The sequence below is a fragment of the Cuculus canorus genome, chromosome 9, assembly GCF_017976375.1.
Source record: "Cuculus canorus isolate bCucCan1 chromosome 9, bCucCan1.pri, whole genome shotgun sequence".
NCBI lineage: Eukaryota > Metazoa > Chordata > Aves > Cuculiformes > Cuculidae > Cuculus > Cuculus canorus.
Window position 1 is genome coordinate 14,578,040 of NC_071409.1, and position 17,251 is coordinate 14,595,290.

General features: G+C 50.3%; 2 protein-coding genes across 3 annotated transcripts; one reads left to right on the forward strand and one right to left on the reverse strand.

Moving 5' to 3' along the window:
* Positions 1-491: 491 nt before the first annotated feature.
* Positions 492-9,748, reverse strand: PDCD1 (programmed cell death 1). 2 transcript variants are annotated; one of them, XM_054075081.1, is made up of 5 exons: positions 6,436-6,673; positions 3,861-4,193; positions 2,762-2,917; positions 2,117-2,151; positions 492-1,291 (listed from the first exon to the last, which is right to left on the reverse strand). In XM_054075081.1, exons 1-5 carry the CDS (start codon positions 6,644-6,646, stop codon positions 1,073-1,075), a joined length of 954 nt encoding a protein of 317 aa, XP_053931056.1. In that variant the 5' UTR covers positions 6,647-6,673; the 3' UTR covers positions 492-1,072. The 2 variants fall into 2 exon arrangements, with proteins under 2 accessions (XP_053931056.1, XP_053931055.1); XM_054075080.1 differs by lacking the exon at positions 492-1,291 and having other exon boundaries at positions 2,024-2,151; positions 2,762-2,914; positions 6,436-9,748.
* Positions 9,749-9,829: 81 nt separating this feature from the next.
* Positions 9,830-15,462, forward strand: DYNLT2B (dynein light chain Tctex-type 2B). Its single transcript, XM_054074251.1, has 5 exons — positions 9,830-9,938; positions 10,471-10,604; positions 12,219-12,288; positions 14,356-14,419; positions 15,044-15,462. The coding sequence occupies exons 1-5, from the start codon at positions 9,871-9,873 to the stop codon at positions 15,089-15,091; spliced, it is 384 nt and encodes a 127-aa protein (XP_053930226.1). The 5' UTR covers positions 9,830-9,870; the 3' UTR covers positions 15,092-15,462.
* The last annotated feature ends 1,789 nt before the right edge of the window (positions 15,463-17,251 follow it).

Here is a 17,251-nt window from a genome sequence, read left to right on the forward strand (position 1 = left end):
AAGCCACTTTTTACTGGGATTTCTCCCCTCTTGAGCACACTTGTTTCCAGCCTGGTTTTTGGCAAATGGCACAGCCTCAGCATCACTTTCAAGAGGGAAAATGCAGCTGGGAGCCAGAGAGCTGCACCAAGCACCATGCTGTGAACTTTGTCCCAGCTGACAGCAGCCAGGCCCCTGGCACGGTGGGATGCTCATCCCCAGGGGGACTGGGTGAGTGCCCTGAGACAAGCCTGGTAAGGAGGCCTTGGTTTGCAGCTGTACCTCGGTGACCAGCTCAGACATGGGTGAGAGGAAAAAGAGCGTTGCTTCTCTAAACTATTAAGAGCATTTTCGTGCAAGAGCAGTTTGCGTATGGTACACAGAGGCCCTTGAACCACAACAGACACCACCGCCTCCCGGCTCTCGCCTGCATGCTGCCAACAGCCGTTATTTGCCTGCCCACATGTTTGCCATGACGAGTCAACAAATTCCCTGGCCGTGAAACCCTTTATTTACCCCCTAGGGCTGGATCCATCCCCTACATGCAGAAGGAGGGACGCAGGGGTAGATTTCCCAGCTTGCAGAGGAGGAAAGTGACCAGAGGGAGGACGAACAAGACAGTCTCTGCCCTGGGCACGGAGAAGCCCTCAGACCAGGGCTCCCACAGGCAGCATCTCCCAGGATCCACTCCAGCTCTGGCCTCTGGCATTTCCTCCCACAGTTGTGCTTTGCTGGTGGGGCATGGCCACTCTAGAGAACCCCAGATGGAGGTAGAAAGCCAAGACATGGTGTAAATTGCTTCTGGCATAGACCTGTCGGCATCACTGATCTGTCCCAGCTCATCTTCCCCGCCCCGAGCGAAGAAGCAGCGCACAGAGCCCAGTAGGGACCTTCCTTGTCTCACGGTACACATTCCATGGCCACGATCCCACTGTGGCCAGGACTGTCTGATATCAACTCCAGCAGCGTTGCCTCCATCACTCTGGTCCTTCCATGCTGTTTTTTCCCAACTGCAAACTGCAGTGTGAGCGAGGAGCTGGGGCAGCAGCAGACTGTCCCTGCCCACACCTCCAGCAAGAAGGGACCCTGGCCCTCAGCAGGGGTGCAACTGCAGCTGCCGAGTCCTCTCATCCTCGTGTCTCTTCCCCCACTCTGGCGTGATAGGTTTCTCCTCTGGGAAGATGATGGTGGCATATTCAGTCTGGACAACTGGCCAGGTCTCGGGAGACACCTGGGTACGCTGGTCCCACTGAAACTCCAGCACACCATAGTCCACAGTGGACACAGACACCACAGGGGGCCTCTCTTCCATCTGCAAAAAAATCCACCAGGGTGAGTCATCATCCAGAGGTACCATCCACCATCACCAGCACAACCCCCCTTTTTACAGCAAGTACCAAAACCGGCTCTGAAGTATCCCAGAACGGCGAGAGTGATACAAAGCAGACCTGGGACAGCATTTGTTCAGAGAAATCGGACAATGAGCCTTAGGGTTACCACTGAAGCCACGTAGGTCTCAGCTCTCTGCCTCTTCAGATGGCCTGAGCTCCCTGCCTGTCCAGCCATGGAAGGCAGGGTTGTGCTAGGAGCCCTTTTCCCACCTCTCCACTGGGCTCCAAGCTGTCATGGGGTGCATGGGAAGAGACTGAGGCTCACTTTGCTCATCTAGGAGAAGGGAGAGCAAGGAGGGACATACTTGCTGCCTTCAGCTACCTAATGAGATTGGAGAGAAGATGGAGCCAGACTCCTTACAGCAAAAAAAAAAAAAAGAGAGGAAACAGGAACCAATTGTAGCAAGAGGAATTTTAGCTTAATATGTTGAGGAGGAGGCGGGGCCATTTTCTCGTATTTTCTACAGCAACATGATCCACTGTCAAAGATAACCCTACTTTGAGCAAGGGTTGGACTATAGATGTCCCATCCCATCTCAGGCAGCTTTTTGACTGTGATGGGGCTGTGCTGCAGGTGCGAAAAAACAGTTATAGCTGCTCAGAAGAGATCAAGCAGCATCAGAGAAGACAAGATAAGCAAGAAGCCTGTGAAGGGCTGATAATGGGAGGCCCTACATCTTCCGCACCCCAGCAATGCCGTGATGTTCCCCTGCAGTACAGCAGAGTTTCAGAGATGGAAAACTTACCACTGGAGCATTTTCACCTGGTGGTTTCTGCGCATCTGAAAAGTAACATATTTGGTTAGAAGATGCTTTGCGTGCTAAGACAGTGTGAGAAACTGACCCAGCTCCCGTGTCCTAGGAGAGCACCGGACACCACAACCATTTCCTGTTTCTCCGCTCAGGGTCTAGCACCCTGACCATTACAAGGACAAGTGAGATACCAGCCCCCAGTCTAGGATTTAGTTGGGATTAGTGGGGTGAAATTCCTCAAGCGTGTCCTTTCGGAGAGTCCCTCAGCTGCCCATTGTTTGGACAAGGTGATGCCTGGTGCCTCCGTGAGGTGATAATGAGACGGCCCAAAGGTGCTCTGGTAAGGTGCATGGAAGGGACTCACATGCAGCATTAAGACAACATGCTAATGAGTGATTCAGAGCCACAGCATGTAGTCTGGCGACTCTATGAAGGACAGGCATGGCCCAAAGCACCCTTCACCTCTAGGCATGGAGACACCTGTCCCATGGAGACATGCTGCAGCTGAGTTTAGCATGTTGAACCTGCTGATGTACCTAAGGGAGCTGCAGGCATCCAGCTGCATTCAACCATCACCCTGTCAGGTCCCTTGCAGATCCCAGCCCCTTGGTGCAGCACAGCCCCTATGGGGGATCATACCTCCTTTCCTGTACATCACAGTGAGACAGCCAAATAACAACAGCACAACGACTGCAGCCAGCAGCAGGATGCCTAGGAGCATGGTGTTGACATAGTCTGGGGGATTGTTTTCCTCCATCTCAGGCTCGTCAGTGGCATTTGTCTTCTCAGGGGCTGCTGTAACAGCCATCCAAAAAAAAGAAGAACAAAACAGCAGGTCAGGAGTGTAAAATGGCCTCTATAGTCCTTGGTAAAGACAACAAGGGAACAGAAGGGCTGCCCCACAGAAAGGGCTCAGTCCCAGACAGACTGCCACTGCCCCGCCATCCCTCCAGAGGCCCTGAATTTGGGCTGATATGGGGTACGTTTCCGCCATGTCCCACTCCTTCCCATTGCAAGTGGTGAGGATGATTCCACACCACTGAGAATTGGGGTTCAGGGGTCCAAGGCCATGTTCAATGGCATGGCCACACATCCAGAAGAGCCCCATAGAAGACACAGCTTCCCCAAGCCTCCCAGCTGCTTCCTCATCGGTACAGCTCTGTTGGGAGGAGATGTTATGAAAGACAGTAACTATTGAAGTGTTTTTCCTTTTCATAAAAGGCCATCTTCAGCACCCAAAAGCCTCCATATTGCCAAGAAAGTGCATGGCATATCTTCCTGAGAGATCTCAGTGTCACACACCATGGGGCTTAATATCTGAGACCCTCCTACGACATCATTTTGCCAGAACAGTGCCTACACCAACACCAGCTGCTCAAGGGCTCTGATCCCTGGTCATCAGCCCAAACACAAGCTCTGTCCCCAAATAAAGGAGCTATTCAAGGGTTCAGGTAGCTCCTTACGCTGAACTCCTGGCTCCATCCATGCGGAAGGACTCACTCCTCCCCATAGGTCTTCCTCAGGGCCAGACCCAGCCGCAGTGCAGATGAGGGAGGACAGCTTGTGTCTCTAGGCACCAAGCAGGCATACATAGGAGAGGGGAATGGGAAGATCTGTGCTCTCCTAACTCACACCAGGTCCTCCCCCAGCAGGGTATTGCCTGCTGTGTGCCTGGGGGCCACGGCGCCAAAGGATGACACAAACAACCTGTCCCCATCATCTCAGCCCTCAAGCTGACCTGTGACCACCAAGAGGGACCGGTTGCTCTCCATCACTTTATTGCACTCAAAGAATGTGATCAGCCCGCAGTAATAGGAGCCTGAGTCATCCTGCTGAAGGTTCAGGATCTCCATCTTAAAGGTAGGAGTGTGGTTGGTGAGCAGGTACTTATCCGTCTTTGTATCACGTTTTTTCCAGCTGATCTCAGCAATTTTTTGGGCTTGGCTGTGGTTGGTCTCCTTGTACCAATTGAGGCTGTACTCCAAGCCGGAGTCATTCTCAGTGGATATGTTGCAGAAGAAGGTGGCTGAGCCACCTTCAGGGAGAGTTAACATGGCTGGAAAGAAGGTCACTGTTCGGGAGAGAGGAAACAAGGAACAGACATGGTTACAGTGGGTTTGCATCTCAGAAACAGCTGTACTCCAGTGCTGGAACCAGGGATGCAAAGAGAGTGAGAGCTCACTGTAGACTCCACTAGGACCCCATCCCATGGAGAGGTTATGGGCTCCTACATCCCAAACCCAGAGGCTCCATGTGTTCCTCAGCTATTTCACCCTCAGCTCTTGAAGGCCCCAATGGGCATTTACAAAAACCTGCTGGTGAGCTCTTGTGAGCCAAGCCCTACGCCACAGCCAGCACCCGGCTCACTTGCAGCCAGGCTCTGCAGTTTGCCAGCAATGTAGGCAACCTGCTGCTTGGCCAGTCTGCAGCACCACCCCAGGTCACAGGGGGCTATATCAGCCCATGTCTCTCCCCTCCTGAATGTGTGCCTTCCAGCCAGAGGGGAATCCTCAGGGGTAGTAACCGTATCATGAAGTGGTTTCAGCAGAGCAAATTGTTCTCTGTGCTACCTAAAATTAACACAGAACACTTGTACTGGGGAAAACAGACTTTGCAGGTTGTATTATTTTTAAATCTATGCTGTATTGTAATGTCTGAGTCATTCTTCCTTCAGCTGATGTTGTGTCCAAAAGCAAGCAGAGTGACACAGCCCTGGGTTGGGGCAGCATCCCCTGTGCAGCCCATCATGTGCTTGACTGCCTGCTGGGTGCTCCAGCTCTGCCCACTGCTCCACGCTGGGAGCACAGAGTGGGCATGGGCTGCTCAGGGCACAGGATGTGCTGTCCCCAGCCTCAGACCTTCTGACAGGGCAGAGGGACCTGGAGCTTACTAGCTTATACTTTTCCCTCCCTGCACATATGTGGGAAGCCAGGTGCCCAACCCAGGGGATCTCGGCCAGGCTTCCCAAGCTACTCCCAGCACAGAGGGCAGTCAGCGACAGCCACAGACTCTCCAGCTCTCAGCAGCTACCTGGCTGCTTCACCACATTGACCCCAGTGGGGTCATCTCCCCCAGGCAGCTGGGGTGCGGTGGACATGAGCCAGGCTCACAGTGTCCCAGCTCTGCCAGCCCCATCCAGTGGGACGAGGCAGCTGCTGCATTAACTTCTGTTCAGAACAATAAAAAGCAGAAAGAAGCATTTTTCACAAAGGTATCCAACCAAGCAATTCAAGCCGCTGACGCTTTGCAAACTCTAGTTTGTTACAAAATTTATCTTCCCTTTTCAGAAACCACCACCAATAGCAGCCCCAGGGCTCACAGGCAGAATAAGAACATCCCTCCAACACTGTCCTGAGGCAATAGGACCACAACCTCAGCATCACCAGCCAGAAATGGAACCAGGACAATTTCTTGAATAGACAGGATTAGGTGAAAAAATGGGCTGAGAAATGAGGAAAGATACCAAACAGAAGGAGGGAGGGAATTGCCCCAGTTCCCGCAGACAGAGCTGGCTGCAGCAGTGCCCTCACCAATAGATGTGATTTTTGCAGCATTCTGAGTTCTTTGAGTTTAACAAGAAACATTCTGCATGCTGAGGGCTTTGCTTTCCAGCCAGTGCCACTGCCAGCAAGGAATGAAGGACCTGGAGGGCTTCTGCAAACAGAGGTTGGGCTTACATATTTCCCTGCATCTTCCCAGCACTAGAGGTAAGCTTGCTCCAAGAGACATCCATCCCTGCACCCACCCTCGGGGCAGAAAACACCCAAAGCCACTGAAGGAAGAGCCCGGCTGGGAGGAAACAGGGACACAGCTTCATCAGGGCCCTCCCTTCCTCACCCCGGGCTCACCCGTTCTCCTCCACCTCCCATTCTCCCAAAGTTCACCCTAAGCAAAGCCACACACAGGACCCTGGCTCCCTCAGGGTCAGGCCCAAACCAGGAGGCCCAACCTGAGGTCACAGCCCAGAGCCTTGAAAGCCAAAGCAGAAAACGCTAGACCGTGCATAGCGCTGGCAAACCTGGACTTCAAACCAGAGGCTCAACACCGAACACCGACCATAGCCAGTGTGATCATAATGCAGCTCTGGTGCCAGTGCCACAGACTGGGGACCTGTTCCGTCCTCCAGCCTTTCACCCCATTTTTACTGTGAGGATCTGCATTTCTCTTGCTTCAGCCATGCATACCCAAAAGCTTTGTTTTCTCTGCCTTCTTGATGCCAGAGCTACTTTAACTACAAAGATCCTAGTCCTTAGACATTTTCCACTGGCAGCGAATGACATGTGCCGGCAAGCTTGCCACACTCCAGTACCTACCCCGGCGGCAGATGGCCAGCATGGGGTTGCAGCACAGCAGGACAGCACAGAGGCTGGTCAGGGCCACCTCCTCTCTGCCCCACATCATCTTCAAGGCACCCGGAGCCATGGCGAGGCAGTCGGCTCCCTGCTCAGACAGGCGTGCTTGTACTGTGCCACCCCCAGCTCTCTCTGTGCTTCCTTCCCTGCAGTGGCGGCGTGTTCTCTGCATGCGCGGCTGGGGCTGGAGTGGAAATGAAACGTGCCCATCTCTGCCTCAGAGGGAAACCCGGGCTGCTTTCCGCCCCCAGCTTCCTCCCCACTGGGGCAGGCATCAGCTAAGCTGGGCCTGGCCCCTTTCCCTCCCACACAAGGCACCCAGCCACCCAGCAGTGGGGACGGGCACCTCTGAGCCCACACCCTTTCTGGAGAAAGCTCCTGGGATGGAGCATGCAGGGACCACAGGGTAAGTGTCCTTGGCTCCAAGCCTGGCTCTTGGGTGCACTCTGAGTTGGTGGCTCAGTCCAATCTGTCTTGGGTCACCTTTTCCAGTCTCTTCCTTGCATCACAGCATCACTCCTTTGTCATGAGCTTCTGGTCCTGCTTGGGCTGCAGAGCAAGCCTGGGGTGCTGTTCCCTCCTTGTCACCTTTCCACGTCACCTGGCTGGAGGCTACCACCTGGTAGGGTGGCAATGGGAGCGCTCTCTCCACCATGTCCAATAGTGTTAGTGGGCTGAGGTGGACATAGCCTCTTGCTTTGCAATATCCTGCGTTCTCATAATAAAAAACAACAACAAAAACAAACAATCAAACAAACAAACGAACAATTAAATTAAACCAAATTACAGAAAATATGGACGTTCACAGCAAGGAGGCTTTTCCTCCTCAAGGCTTTGTGTCCCCAGATGGTGACACAAGGCATCTAGGCTGAGTGTGGGGAGGCTTATCTGGCACTTGCGACGTGTTTTGGGTTTCTAGAGGTGGAAGATGTGATGAGTACCATCACCTAGATCACAACTCACCAAGCCAGGAATCGGCAGGAAAAAATGGCTCATCCTCCCCACCATGCGCAGCAGCACGGGCACTGATTAAAATCAAATTGCTCAAACTTTCCAATGCATGCTCACAATGGGGCGAAAGTTGGTACCCGGGGTGGGGAGGCTGCCACATTCATGAGAAACCAGTGGTGGCTAGATGCAGACCACATGGCAATGTTTTTGGATCCTCAGGTCTGTGCCTGAGCACCCCCGCCCTGCTCCCCAGCAAGCTGGAGACTGGCGCCAATACCAAAGCCTTTCCAGGTTGTTTGGGGTGCAGGATGAGACTATGTGTGGCCAGGAAGCACCAGGGAGCTCACAGAGCCACAGAACACACACCAGAAATCACAGGGGAGGGAGGCAAGCTGGGAGCTCTCGGGTGCTGGAATCAGAGAGGAGCCTGGCCCCAGCCCCGCAGGAGCAACCACCTTTAGGCAGGCTTTACACCTTACCTCCACCCTGCCTGCACCCTGCCAGACCAACACAGCTCCTGCTGGCTCTTGCACCAGCTTCTCCAGCACCAAGGAAGTCAGCCTGGCTCGAGTCACGCTGCGGCTCCCACTCACACTGGTAAAACCCCTCCAGTCCAAATGGGGTGGATGGCATATCCTGGGATTAGTTTAGGGGGTCTGAGAAAGTCTTTTGGTGCTTAAAAAAATTAATTCTCTTTCGCTGAGCTGGAATATGGTGAATTGTGTGTGTCAGTCCTCATCTGTTTGGCTAGCATAAGAGCATAAGAAGAGCTAAAAAGGAAGGAGAAAGAGGACTAAGCAAGAAAACAATTTGTTCTTCAAAACTAAGACATACGAAATTCAGCAAGCACACGTTACACCACTTCACTGAAGCACAAATGTCCTTTTTTGCCCCAGCAATAAGCTAGCCCAAAGTGACAGTGAGGGTCCCACCAGTACAGCAGGGACCCAGGCAAGGCCCCAGTCTCCTGCTGCTGTCACTGTTGAGGCACACAGCACACACCTCGAAGTATCAAGGGTCAGTCCCAAAATGACTTAAAAGCATGTGGGTTATTGAAGGAGCACTGAAAATTTGGGGGATGAAGAAGAAAGCAGTGACCAAACACCTTGGATGGAGCCAACTGAAGGCCAGAGCTGAACGTCCTTGAAGCACAGGGAACGCAAAGCTTCCCAAATGGTATGGGGAACACAAATTACCATAACAAGATGCATAAGAAGAGAAACCTGAAGGTTCCCAAAACATCCCTCCCCCATTTGTTTAACTGAATTCACATCTATGGGTCTGACCCAGGCGGGAGGCAAAGCGCTGGGTAAGAAGAGGAAATGATTAATACTGTTTGCAAATAAACATGCAGAGCTCTTTGCGATACTTCTCAGAAATTAGGAAGCCCCTATAAGCAACTTGCAAGAACATCACCTGACCCTGCGGGGAAAAGCTGTGGCCCCAGGGAGGTGAGTAAGCGGAGGGATGGAGCAGAGACACAAAACTGTTCCTTTAGCGAGTGGAAATCTGCAGGGCCTGAGAAGGGCAATGGTAACTGTGATTCAAAGGTGCCACGCAGGTACGGCGTGGGGCCAATGTCACCTCCAGCATGGCAGTGGGCTGCTGTTCCTGCTGGCAGGCAGTGCTGATACCCAGCAGAGTGGTACTAAGGGTTCTGATGGACCATCTCTAGTGAGCAGAGCTGCTAAAATCCGTGGAAATCAGGAGCTGCTCAGAGTCTCAGCAATATACCCATGCTCAGAGCAGGTTGGGGCAGGAGCCGGCACTAGCTGGGATGCGTTCATGCACCCCAAGCAGAATTCCAGCAGAGGCACTCCTGCCTCTTGCTGCAACCTCACACCCTGCTGGCATCCGAGGTGCATCTCCAGGCAGCATCCTGCCCACAGAGCCCCAATCCCAGGAATCTCCCAGCCCCGCTGCAGGTGATGCCCCCCCAGCAGCAGCGTGCTGCGCCCCGGCACCCGCTGCACTGTCAGAGTTTCCATTCGCAGCTGGTGCAGCGCCCGGAGACCTTTCTCAGCCGTATCACCCATTGCACGTAGGAAGCGCGATGGCAGAGATTGCTGCATCAAGAGATCACCAACAGCGGCGGCAGCAGGACGCCACCTTCTCAGCAGGGACTGTGTCACACGCCCGCTGCGGCTCGCCGGCCTCCCTCCGCAGGAACAGCAGTTGCGGACAGAGAACAGAGCGCAACAGCGCGACGGGGAGGGGGGACAGCGGGCTGCAACAACTTTAGTCCTTCCTGTAAGATTTAAGAAAGTTCCTGAAGGCAGGAAGCCAGGCTGGGATGTCCCTGCTGGAGGGGGGGGACACTGGCCCAGAGCGCCAAGAGAGCGGAGGGTGCGGCAGCGGCCCCTGGTGGGAGGGGGCGCTGTGAACCCCCGCAGCCGCGCGGGGAGGCGGGGCGGAAGGGGCGGGGGTGCCGGGAAACTGACGGCCATGGGCGAGCTGTGCCCGCGGGATGGGGATGGGAGCGCCTACAGCCTCCGGCCCGGGCTGCAGCGGCGGTGAGGGGCTGGGTGCGGGGGTGCGGTGCGGGATGGGAGGGGTGCTGGGACGGACTGATCCTGGGGGTCTGAGGATGCTGAGAGGAACTGGTCCTGGGGATACCGGGGATGCTGTGAGGGACTGATCCTGGGGATACCGGGGATGCTGTGAGGGACTGATCCTGGGGGAGCAGGGATGCTGGGACGGACTGGTCCTGGGAGTGCAGGGATACTGGGACGGACTGATCTTGGGGATACCGGGGATGCTGGGAGGGACTGGTCCTGAGGGTGCAGGGATGCTGGAAGGGACTGGTCCTGGGGCTCCGGGGATGCTAGGAGAGACTGGCCCTGGAGGTGGAAGGATGTCCCGGGGGAGACTTGGTCCTAGGGGCTCTGGGGATGCTGGGAGGGGCTGGTCCTGGGATGCTAGTACAGACTGGTCCTGGGTTTTCCTTAATATTTGAAAGCTAAATTTTCCCAGGTGGGGTTGTGTACGTTTCTACACATTGCATGAACTTTCTGGCCCTTCTGTTGCTGTTTTTTTCCCCGATAGATTTAAATCATCCACAGTAAAAGAATGCATCCATGCGATACTGAAGGAGAAGCTGGCTAACGTACAGTTCATCCCAGAAGAAATACCTCAGCTTACAAAGTCTTTATCAGAGATAATAAAAGACAGACTGAAACGTAAGGAAGTTTGATGGGCAAGTTGTTTCTGTTCTTAATGTGTCCTCTCCCTTTGACAAAACTCTCTTTCCTGCTTTATTCTCGAAATCTGTTTCTTCCCTGTTGACTGTCTCAAGTCTACCGTTATGATACATTCTGGCCTATATACATAACATTCCTTGCCTGCAGAACTAGAAACCTAATTCAAGCAGACAAGTTTTGTTTTCCTATATACTGGCTAGTGTGAGATGTCAGCCTTGTAGGGGCTGCAGGGGAAAAGAAGCTACATTAGAGAGAAGGAAGAAGTGATGCTTCATTGCTTATTGCTTCAATAAACAGCACCATTCCTGCTTTCTTTTCTGCTGCAAGTTAAATCACAGTTGGGTCAGAGTGGAACAGCAGAGAGATCAGAAAATGGCTCAGTGGAAGTAGCGAGGGGAGAGAGTTAGGAGCATAGTCAGCCAAGGAGGAGTGTGACTACAGCCTTACAGCACTGGAAAAAGGTCATGGCGGTGCTGTGCAGGATGCCTTCCAACATTTTTGAGTTAACTTCAGGCTCCAGCAGGTGTTTCCTGTGTTCAGTGCTGGAACAAGTACATAGATGTGAGTTGGCACAGTCACTTTTTCCCTGCCATCTTGCTGTAGACGTGCTGGTACTCCATCTGCTGGACTGGCCTGACATGGTGGCACGGACCTACTGTCACCCTCAGCAGGAACTGTGGATTTATGCTTCTCCCAGAGCTAAGCATCTGCTTTAAAACCAGCAGCAGCTGTAGTCCCAGCATGGGCTGATGCCGAGCTCATTTGCACGGGGTTTGGCTTCAATAACCTGTAAACATGCTAGCAGTAGCTTGAAACAAGATTGGCCCAGGGTGACCATTGTGTCAACTGGCATCTCTGATGAGCATTGTCACAGTAGATGTTACCAGACCCACTATGTTGTGTTCAATCCTCCAGTGCAAACTGTGCACTGAAGTCTTCCCAGGACACTGCTTTGCTGAAGACAGGCATTAGGAACTATATTTTATTTTAGTCGTGTTTGTTCTTATTTGGCTTCTGGAACATTGCCATGGCCTGATTGGATCTGGCCTATGCCCCCAAGATATTTCTCTACTATTGCAAAACAACTGCATATCTTTGCAGGCACATAACATAGACCCGCATACGCTTTTATGTGGCCTTTTATCCCAGCTCAGAAGCAAAGGAAACAAGTGTGGTAGAACAATCTCTACAATACTTTTATATCAGATCGGTTTTATAAATAAGCCAATTTTTTCAAATTAGATTTTGTCCACCAGCAGCCTTATTTGCATTTTTTCCTTGTGTCTAGTTCTTGAATGTTATCAAAGTAGAACAGTTACATATAGCGTGGCTGTTCAGGGGTGCCTTCTGCCTTAGATGCATCTTTTGATGGATGCCAAATATCCTCTTCACCCTTTTAAGTCCAATAAGACCGTGGGACTCTGTACGTAGAAAAATGAAGCCATAAGGCTGTTTGCTCACTTTACCAGCTGTACGTACTTGTACAGGACACTTGCTGTGTAACCAGAAATCTTTAGCTTTCTGGGTCCTATTTTGGGCTCACTTTTTAAACAAGATGTTGTTCTCACTATTATTTTTTTTCTCTCTCTCCAGAGGAGGGATTTGACAGGTACAAAATGGTGGTGCAGGTTGTGATTGGAGAGCAGAGAGGAGAAGGAGTGAAGTAAGTTTTGTGTTTTCTAATTGTATTTCTATCATTTTTATTGGTTGGTGGGTTTTATTTTTTCCTTTGGAAGCTGCTTCCACCTTTCCTAGGTACAAAGATCTCTCTGCAGATGATAAAGTGAAAAGCACTTTGTTTTCTCTGTAAGTGGCAAGTGAAGTCTTGGATTGTGGCTGATTGAATTTCTATAATCCCCATGCAGTACTGTTACAAGAATCAAGCCTAGACTGTGGGTGCTGAACACTTACGGGGTAGCCCAAGATACCTGACACGAGAGAAAAGAATTCCTCTTGGCTGCAGTAGTGGGCTGTAGCTTTCAATTACTGGTGAGCAGGGGCAAGGCAAAAGTGAACAGCCCACAAGGTTTATGTTCTTTATCTGCTGGGCTTATCTCTATTATTCTGCCTGGTACTGCAGCAGAAGATAAGTGCAGCAGAGCTGTAATCGGATCTGCAGCCTTAGTGTTCTGGAGGTCATGAAGGAATATCTGTACCTGCTGCTCAGGCTTTTGTCAGGAATGTCATTCTGCAGGCAGGCTGTACCAGGGTGAATGGGTCATTGGAGTGTTGTGATTTGAAATCTGAAGCTCAGCAGCACAGACTGACACAGCAGGTGGGGCAATTTTCTGGTTTGGGATGAGAGGATGCAAGACTGAAGCGTGATAGCCAATATCCTTAATGCAAAATACTGGGTAACCAGGATGCTCCAGAGGCAAAGTGGAATATTGGAGTGAAAAAAAGGCAGAATGACCCTGAAGGCTACGTTAATGGGGAAAAAAGATGAAATTCAACAGTCTTTAGGCAATAAGTTATACGTGTAATAACAACTCGTTGTGCCACAAACAGGGATCCCATGTGCTGGGACTGACTGGGGCAGGCAGGGAGCTGGGCATTTGCAGCAGAGATACGGGAGAGTCAATGACATTAGACAAGGCAGTAGCAAGGTCTCGTCTGTAGTATCCTGTTGTCCCAAATCTGGGTTCTCCACTCAGCGTGCAAAGAGCCAATCAACACACTGAGTTGAGATATTTGTTTTTATTCAGTTCTGCAGAGCAGAGAGACGGGCATCTAACACAGCTAGCACACCATGTGAGTTTATTATAGGGTATTTATAGACATTCAGACAAAGAACTAAGATACAATCAGTTCTCTTAGTGGATATGGATATCAGAAACTTTCTACACTGCCTACGATTACTCGGAGTCTTACATATACATTTTCCTTCATGAGTAAAACATCTGGTAATGTTCCGTAATTAATGTGTTCATTATTAACAACAGTGTGTGCTTTTTAGTATTTAAATGCCCTAAGGTTAGTCAACTATAGAAGTCTTCTTGACTTGATTCCAGTCCTTTTGTTTAAGCTGACATAAGATTAACAACTTTATTAAAATGTTACAGACTATCCTTGCTACCTGCAAATCCTCTTCCTGTTTGCCAAGGACCCGCACAGCATTACAAATCATGAAGTTCCCACTATATTATTACTATTTGCATCTCTGGCATTTATTTCTTCGTCCCTGTTACAGGTTGCTGGTCTTCAGGGTAAGGCTTGGTCAGAAGCAGGTGTAGGAAAAGGCCAGCAGGATGGTTGGGGAGCAGAGAGTATAGATGTGAAAGAACTAGAAGAGCTTAGCTTATGGCCTAGTAACACAACGTCTGCCAAGAAATACGATAGCTCCCTATAAATAAATTGGTGGTATGTACCATGGGGGTACAGGAGGTGAAGGACAAGAACAAATAAGCAAATTTAGCCGCCAATACACATAGGCCAGAAGTCAAAGATTCTTAAGAACCACAGCACTGAGGTTTCAAGCCCTGCTGCAAAGTGGGGGTGGCAGGGTTGATAGCTGATGGGTTTGAAGATAGAGTTTGATCAACATACAAAGGGGGTTACAACATGTGGTGGAATTCAGCAGTGGGGATCTAGACTCGGGATTCAGGAGAACGTTTCCCATTCCCTTTATATTTAAAGGAAGCTCAGTTTGCTTTTTGAGGAGAATATCTGTCATCACTTAAAGCCTTAAGTGACCTCTGGATAATGGCTCTGCTCTGTGTCCTTTGTCTAGCATGGCTGCACGATGTTTCTGGGATGCTGACACTGACAGCTATGCTCACGATGTGTTCATGAATGTAAGTATTGGCTGTTTTACCATGACAAAGTGTAAAGCTACTTGGTTTTGTGCAGGAGGCAGAGGGACCTTAAATATGGAGCAGAAAAAAAAACAACCACTAGAAGGAAGGAACCAAGACTGTATTGAAACAGTGTGACTTATGTCCTTGTTCACAAGAGGTACTTAGATGTAATACCCAAGGCAGCAAAACAGATTTCCTGAGTGGGTCATACAGTACGGTACAAAAGTTGTTACCGTCACACCGTTGTACAGTTAGGGAGAGGAAGCACAAGAGGTAAGGTCTTTTCTTATACACTTTGCTGAACTGCTGTCATGGAGTACAGCTGGAGTCCAGGACTTAGAAAAAGTCAAGGTTTTGTTTCATTACTATTTTATTTTTATTTTAAACTGATCGCTAAACACTCGCAGGTGTGCGGATGGCGTAAATTGAGGCACTTCTAGCATTCATACACACTGGCCTGGTTTACACCACAAGTGAGGACATTAAGAAACTAAAAGACAGAAAATTAGGATATATTACAGGTTGTGCTCTGGTCTAAATGTTCCCTTAGGTCAGCTTTTGCGGTTAGGCTAGCAAAGAGCTTGCCTTCGCTAACACAGAGCCTTTCTCTGTTTTCCCCAGGACAGCCTGTTTTGTGTGGTGGCTGCATTTGGCTGCTTCTACTATTGAAGATGCCAAACACTGCAGGGAACAGGGGTGGGGGAGAACGCCTTAGGGTATTTTTTGTTAACATGCACAAAAGCATTGTGTTCTTCCTTTAGTACCTGACAGAGTAACAGCTCTACCAAGTATGTCCTATATGTCTTCTACACACTACAACATTCCTTCTTCCTTGTGGATATCAATATAGCTTTAAGGACAATAATAATATGCCCTTTATTTAAACCATCCTTTGTTTTTATATAGTGTGTTGGGTTTGTCCGAAAAAAAGCATATTGCCAGTAGCCAGTGTTTCCAAGGCAAACTCAACTGTCATCTTGAAATTCATTTGTTAATGAATGAAATATTTATAAGAAATGCAAGATAATAAATCTATGTATTTAATATTTCATCTCCTTGGTTTGACTTTTGCCATTTCCACCGTTTGTCCTTTTCCTCAAATCTACAGGATGCCTGAGCCTGGATGGCTTCTCTTTGCTTCTCAGATGAGCATTAGAATTCTGAAGATTGTTTGTGAATTGACCCATACAGCCAACCTCATATTCTGGTTATTCACATTGGTTCCTATGACTCCAATTAAGATTTGGGCTGTGAATCCCAGCTAAGTGTCACATGAGATGATACTAACTGATAGGAAGACAGGGTATTTAGGGCATTAGGTCATGCCAGCAGCCTGCACACCCCACTGGCTCCTCCCTGCTGTAACTCCTCATTGGTTTGGTGCAATTTGGCACCCATTGATACTGAGTAATCACTGCTAATTTCCCTCTTCAGTAGATGCTACAGTGCTTTCTCAATCTCTGCCTCCGTGTAATTGCTTTGGGATACGAGGGTGGATGTTTGGCGTCCAAATGTTGGAAGTCCAACCTCAGAAAAAAATAGTAGAAAGGCTGCTGTAAATTAGAAAAGAGGTGCTGAAGGCTCTCATCTCCCCAAAACTTGGAGCACCCGTTTGGTTCCTGTGAAAGTGGGTGTCACCAGTGGGTGACACATCTTCTAGAATCACTCTTTCGGCTACAATACTGGAGGCAGCAGGCTCCTGTCTCTCCATTATGTTTATTTGAAAGTGGTGGTGTCTCTCATTTTCCTCTGATGGGGAACAGAGGGGGTGACATCCACAGTGGCGTGGTTACTGCCCGTGGGAGCTGCACTGACAATGCGATGGTGCCCATCAGTTTGTGTACAACCTGGAAGTGCAAGCTTTGGAAACGATGAATCCCTCACATACAGACACTCGCTAGGAGACCATCTATGCCCTCAGACTCTTTGTTTGGACACTTATTATCAAGTCACAGTGATTAAATCATCATAGAATTATTGAATAGTTTGAGTTGGAAGAGATCTTAAAGATCATCTAGTTCCCAGCCCCCTGCCATGGGCAGGGACACATCCCACTAGACCAGGCTGCACAAGGTCCCATCCAACCTGGCCTTGAACACCTCCAGGGATGGAGCATCCACTACTTCCCTGAACAACCTGTGCCAGTGCTTCACCACTCTCATTGTGAAGAAATTCCTCCTTATATCTAGTCTAAATCAGCCCCTCTCCAGTTTAAAGCCATTGCCCTTCATCCTATCACCACAAGCCTTTGTGAAGAGTCCCTCCACAACTTTCATGTGAGCTCCCTTCAGGTACTGGAAGGTCGCTATAAGGTCTCCTCGGAACTTTCTCTTCTCCAGGCTGAACAAGCCCAACTCTCTCAGCCTGTCCTCCTACGGGAGGTGCTCCAGCCCTCTGATCATCCTTGTAGCCCTTCTCTGGACCCATTTCAACAGCTCCATATCCTTCTGTTGAGGATTCCAGAACTGGACACAGTATTCCAGATGAGGTCTCACAAGAGAGGAATAGAGGGGCAGAATCCCCTCTCTTGCCCAGCCAGCCACGCTGCTTTTGATGCAGCTCAGTATACAATTGGCCTCCCTGGCTGCGAGCACACATTGCCGACTCATGTTGAGTTTCTCATCAATCACCACCCCAAAGTCCTTCTCCACAGGGCTGCTCTCAATGGTGTTGTCTCCCCAGCCTTGAAACTGTGGATTGCCCCGACCAAGGTGTAGGACCTTGCACTTGGCCTTCTTGAACCTCATGATGGCCACCCGCCGCGCTTCTCCAGCTTGTCCAGGTCCCTCTGGATGACATCCCGTCCTTCTGGTGTGACACCTGCACCAC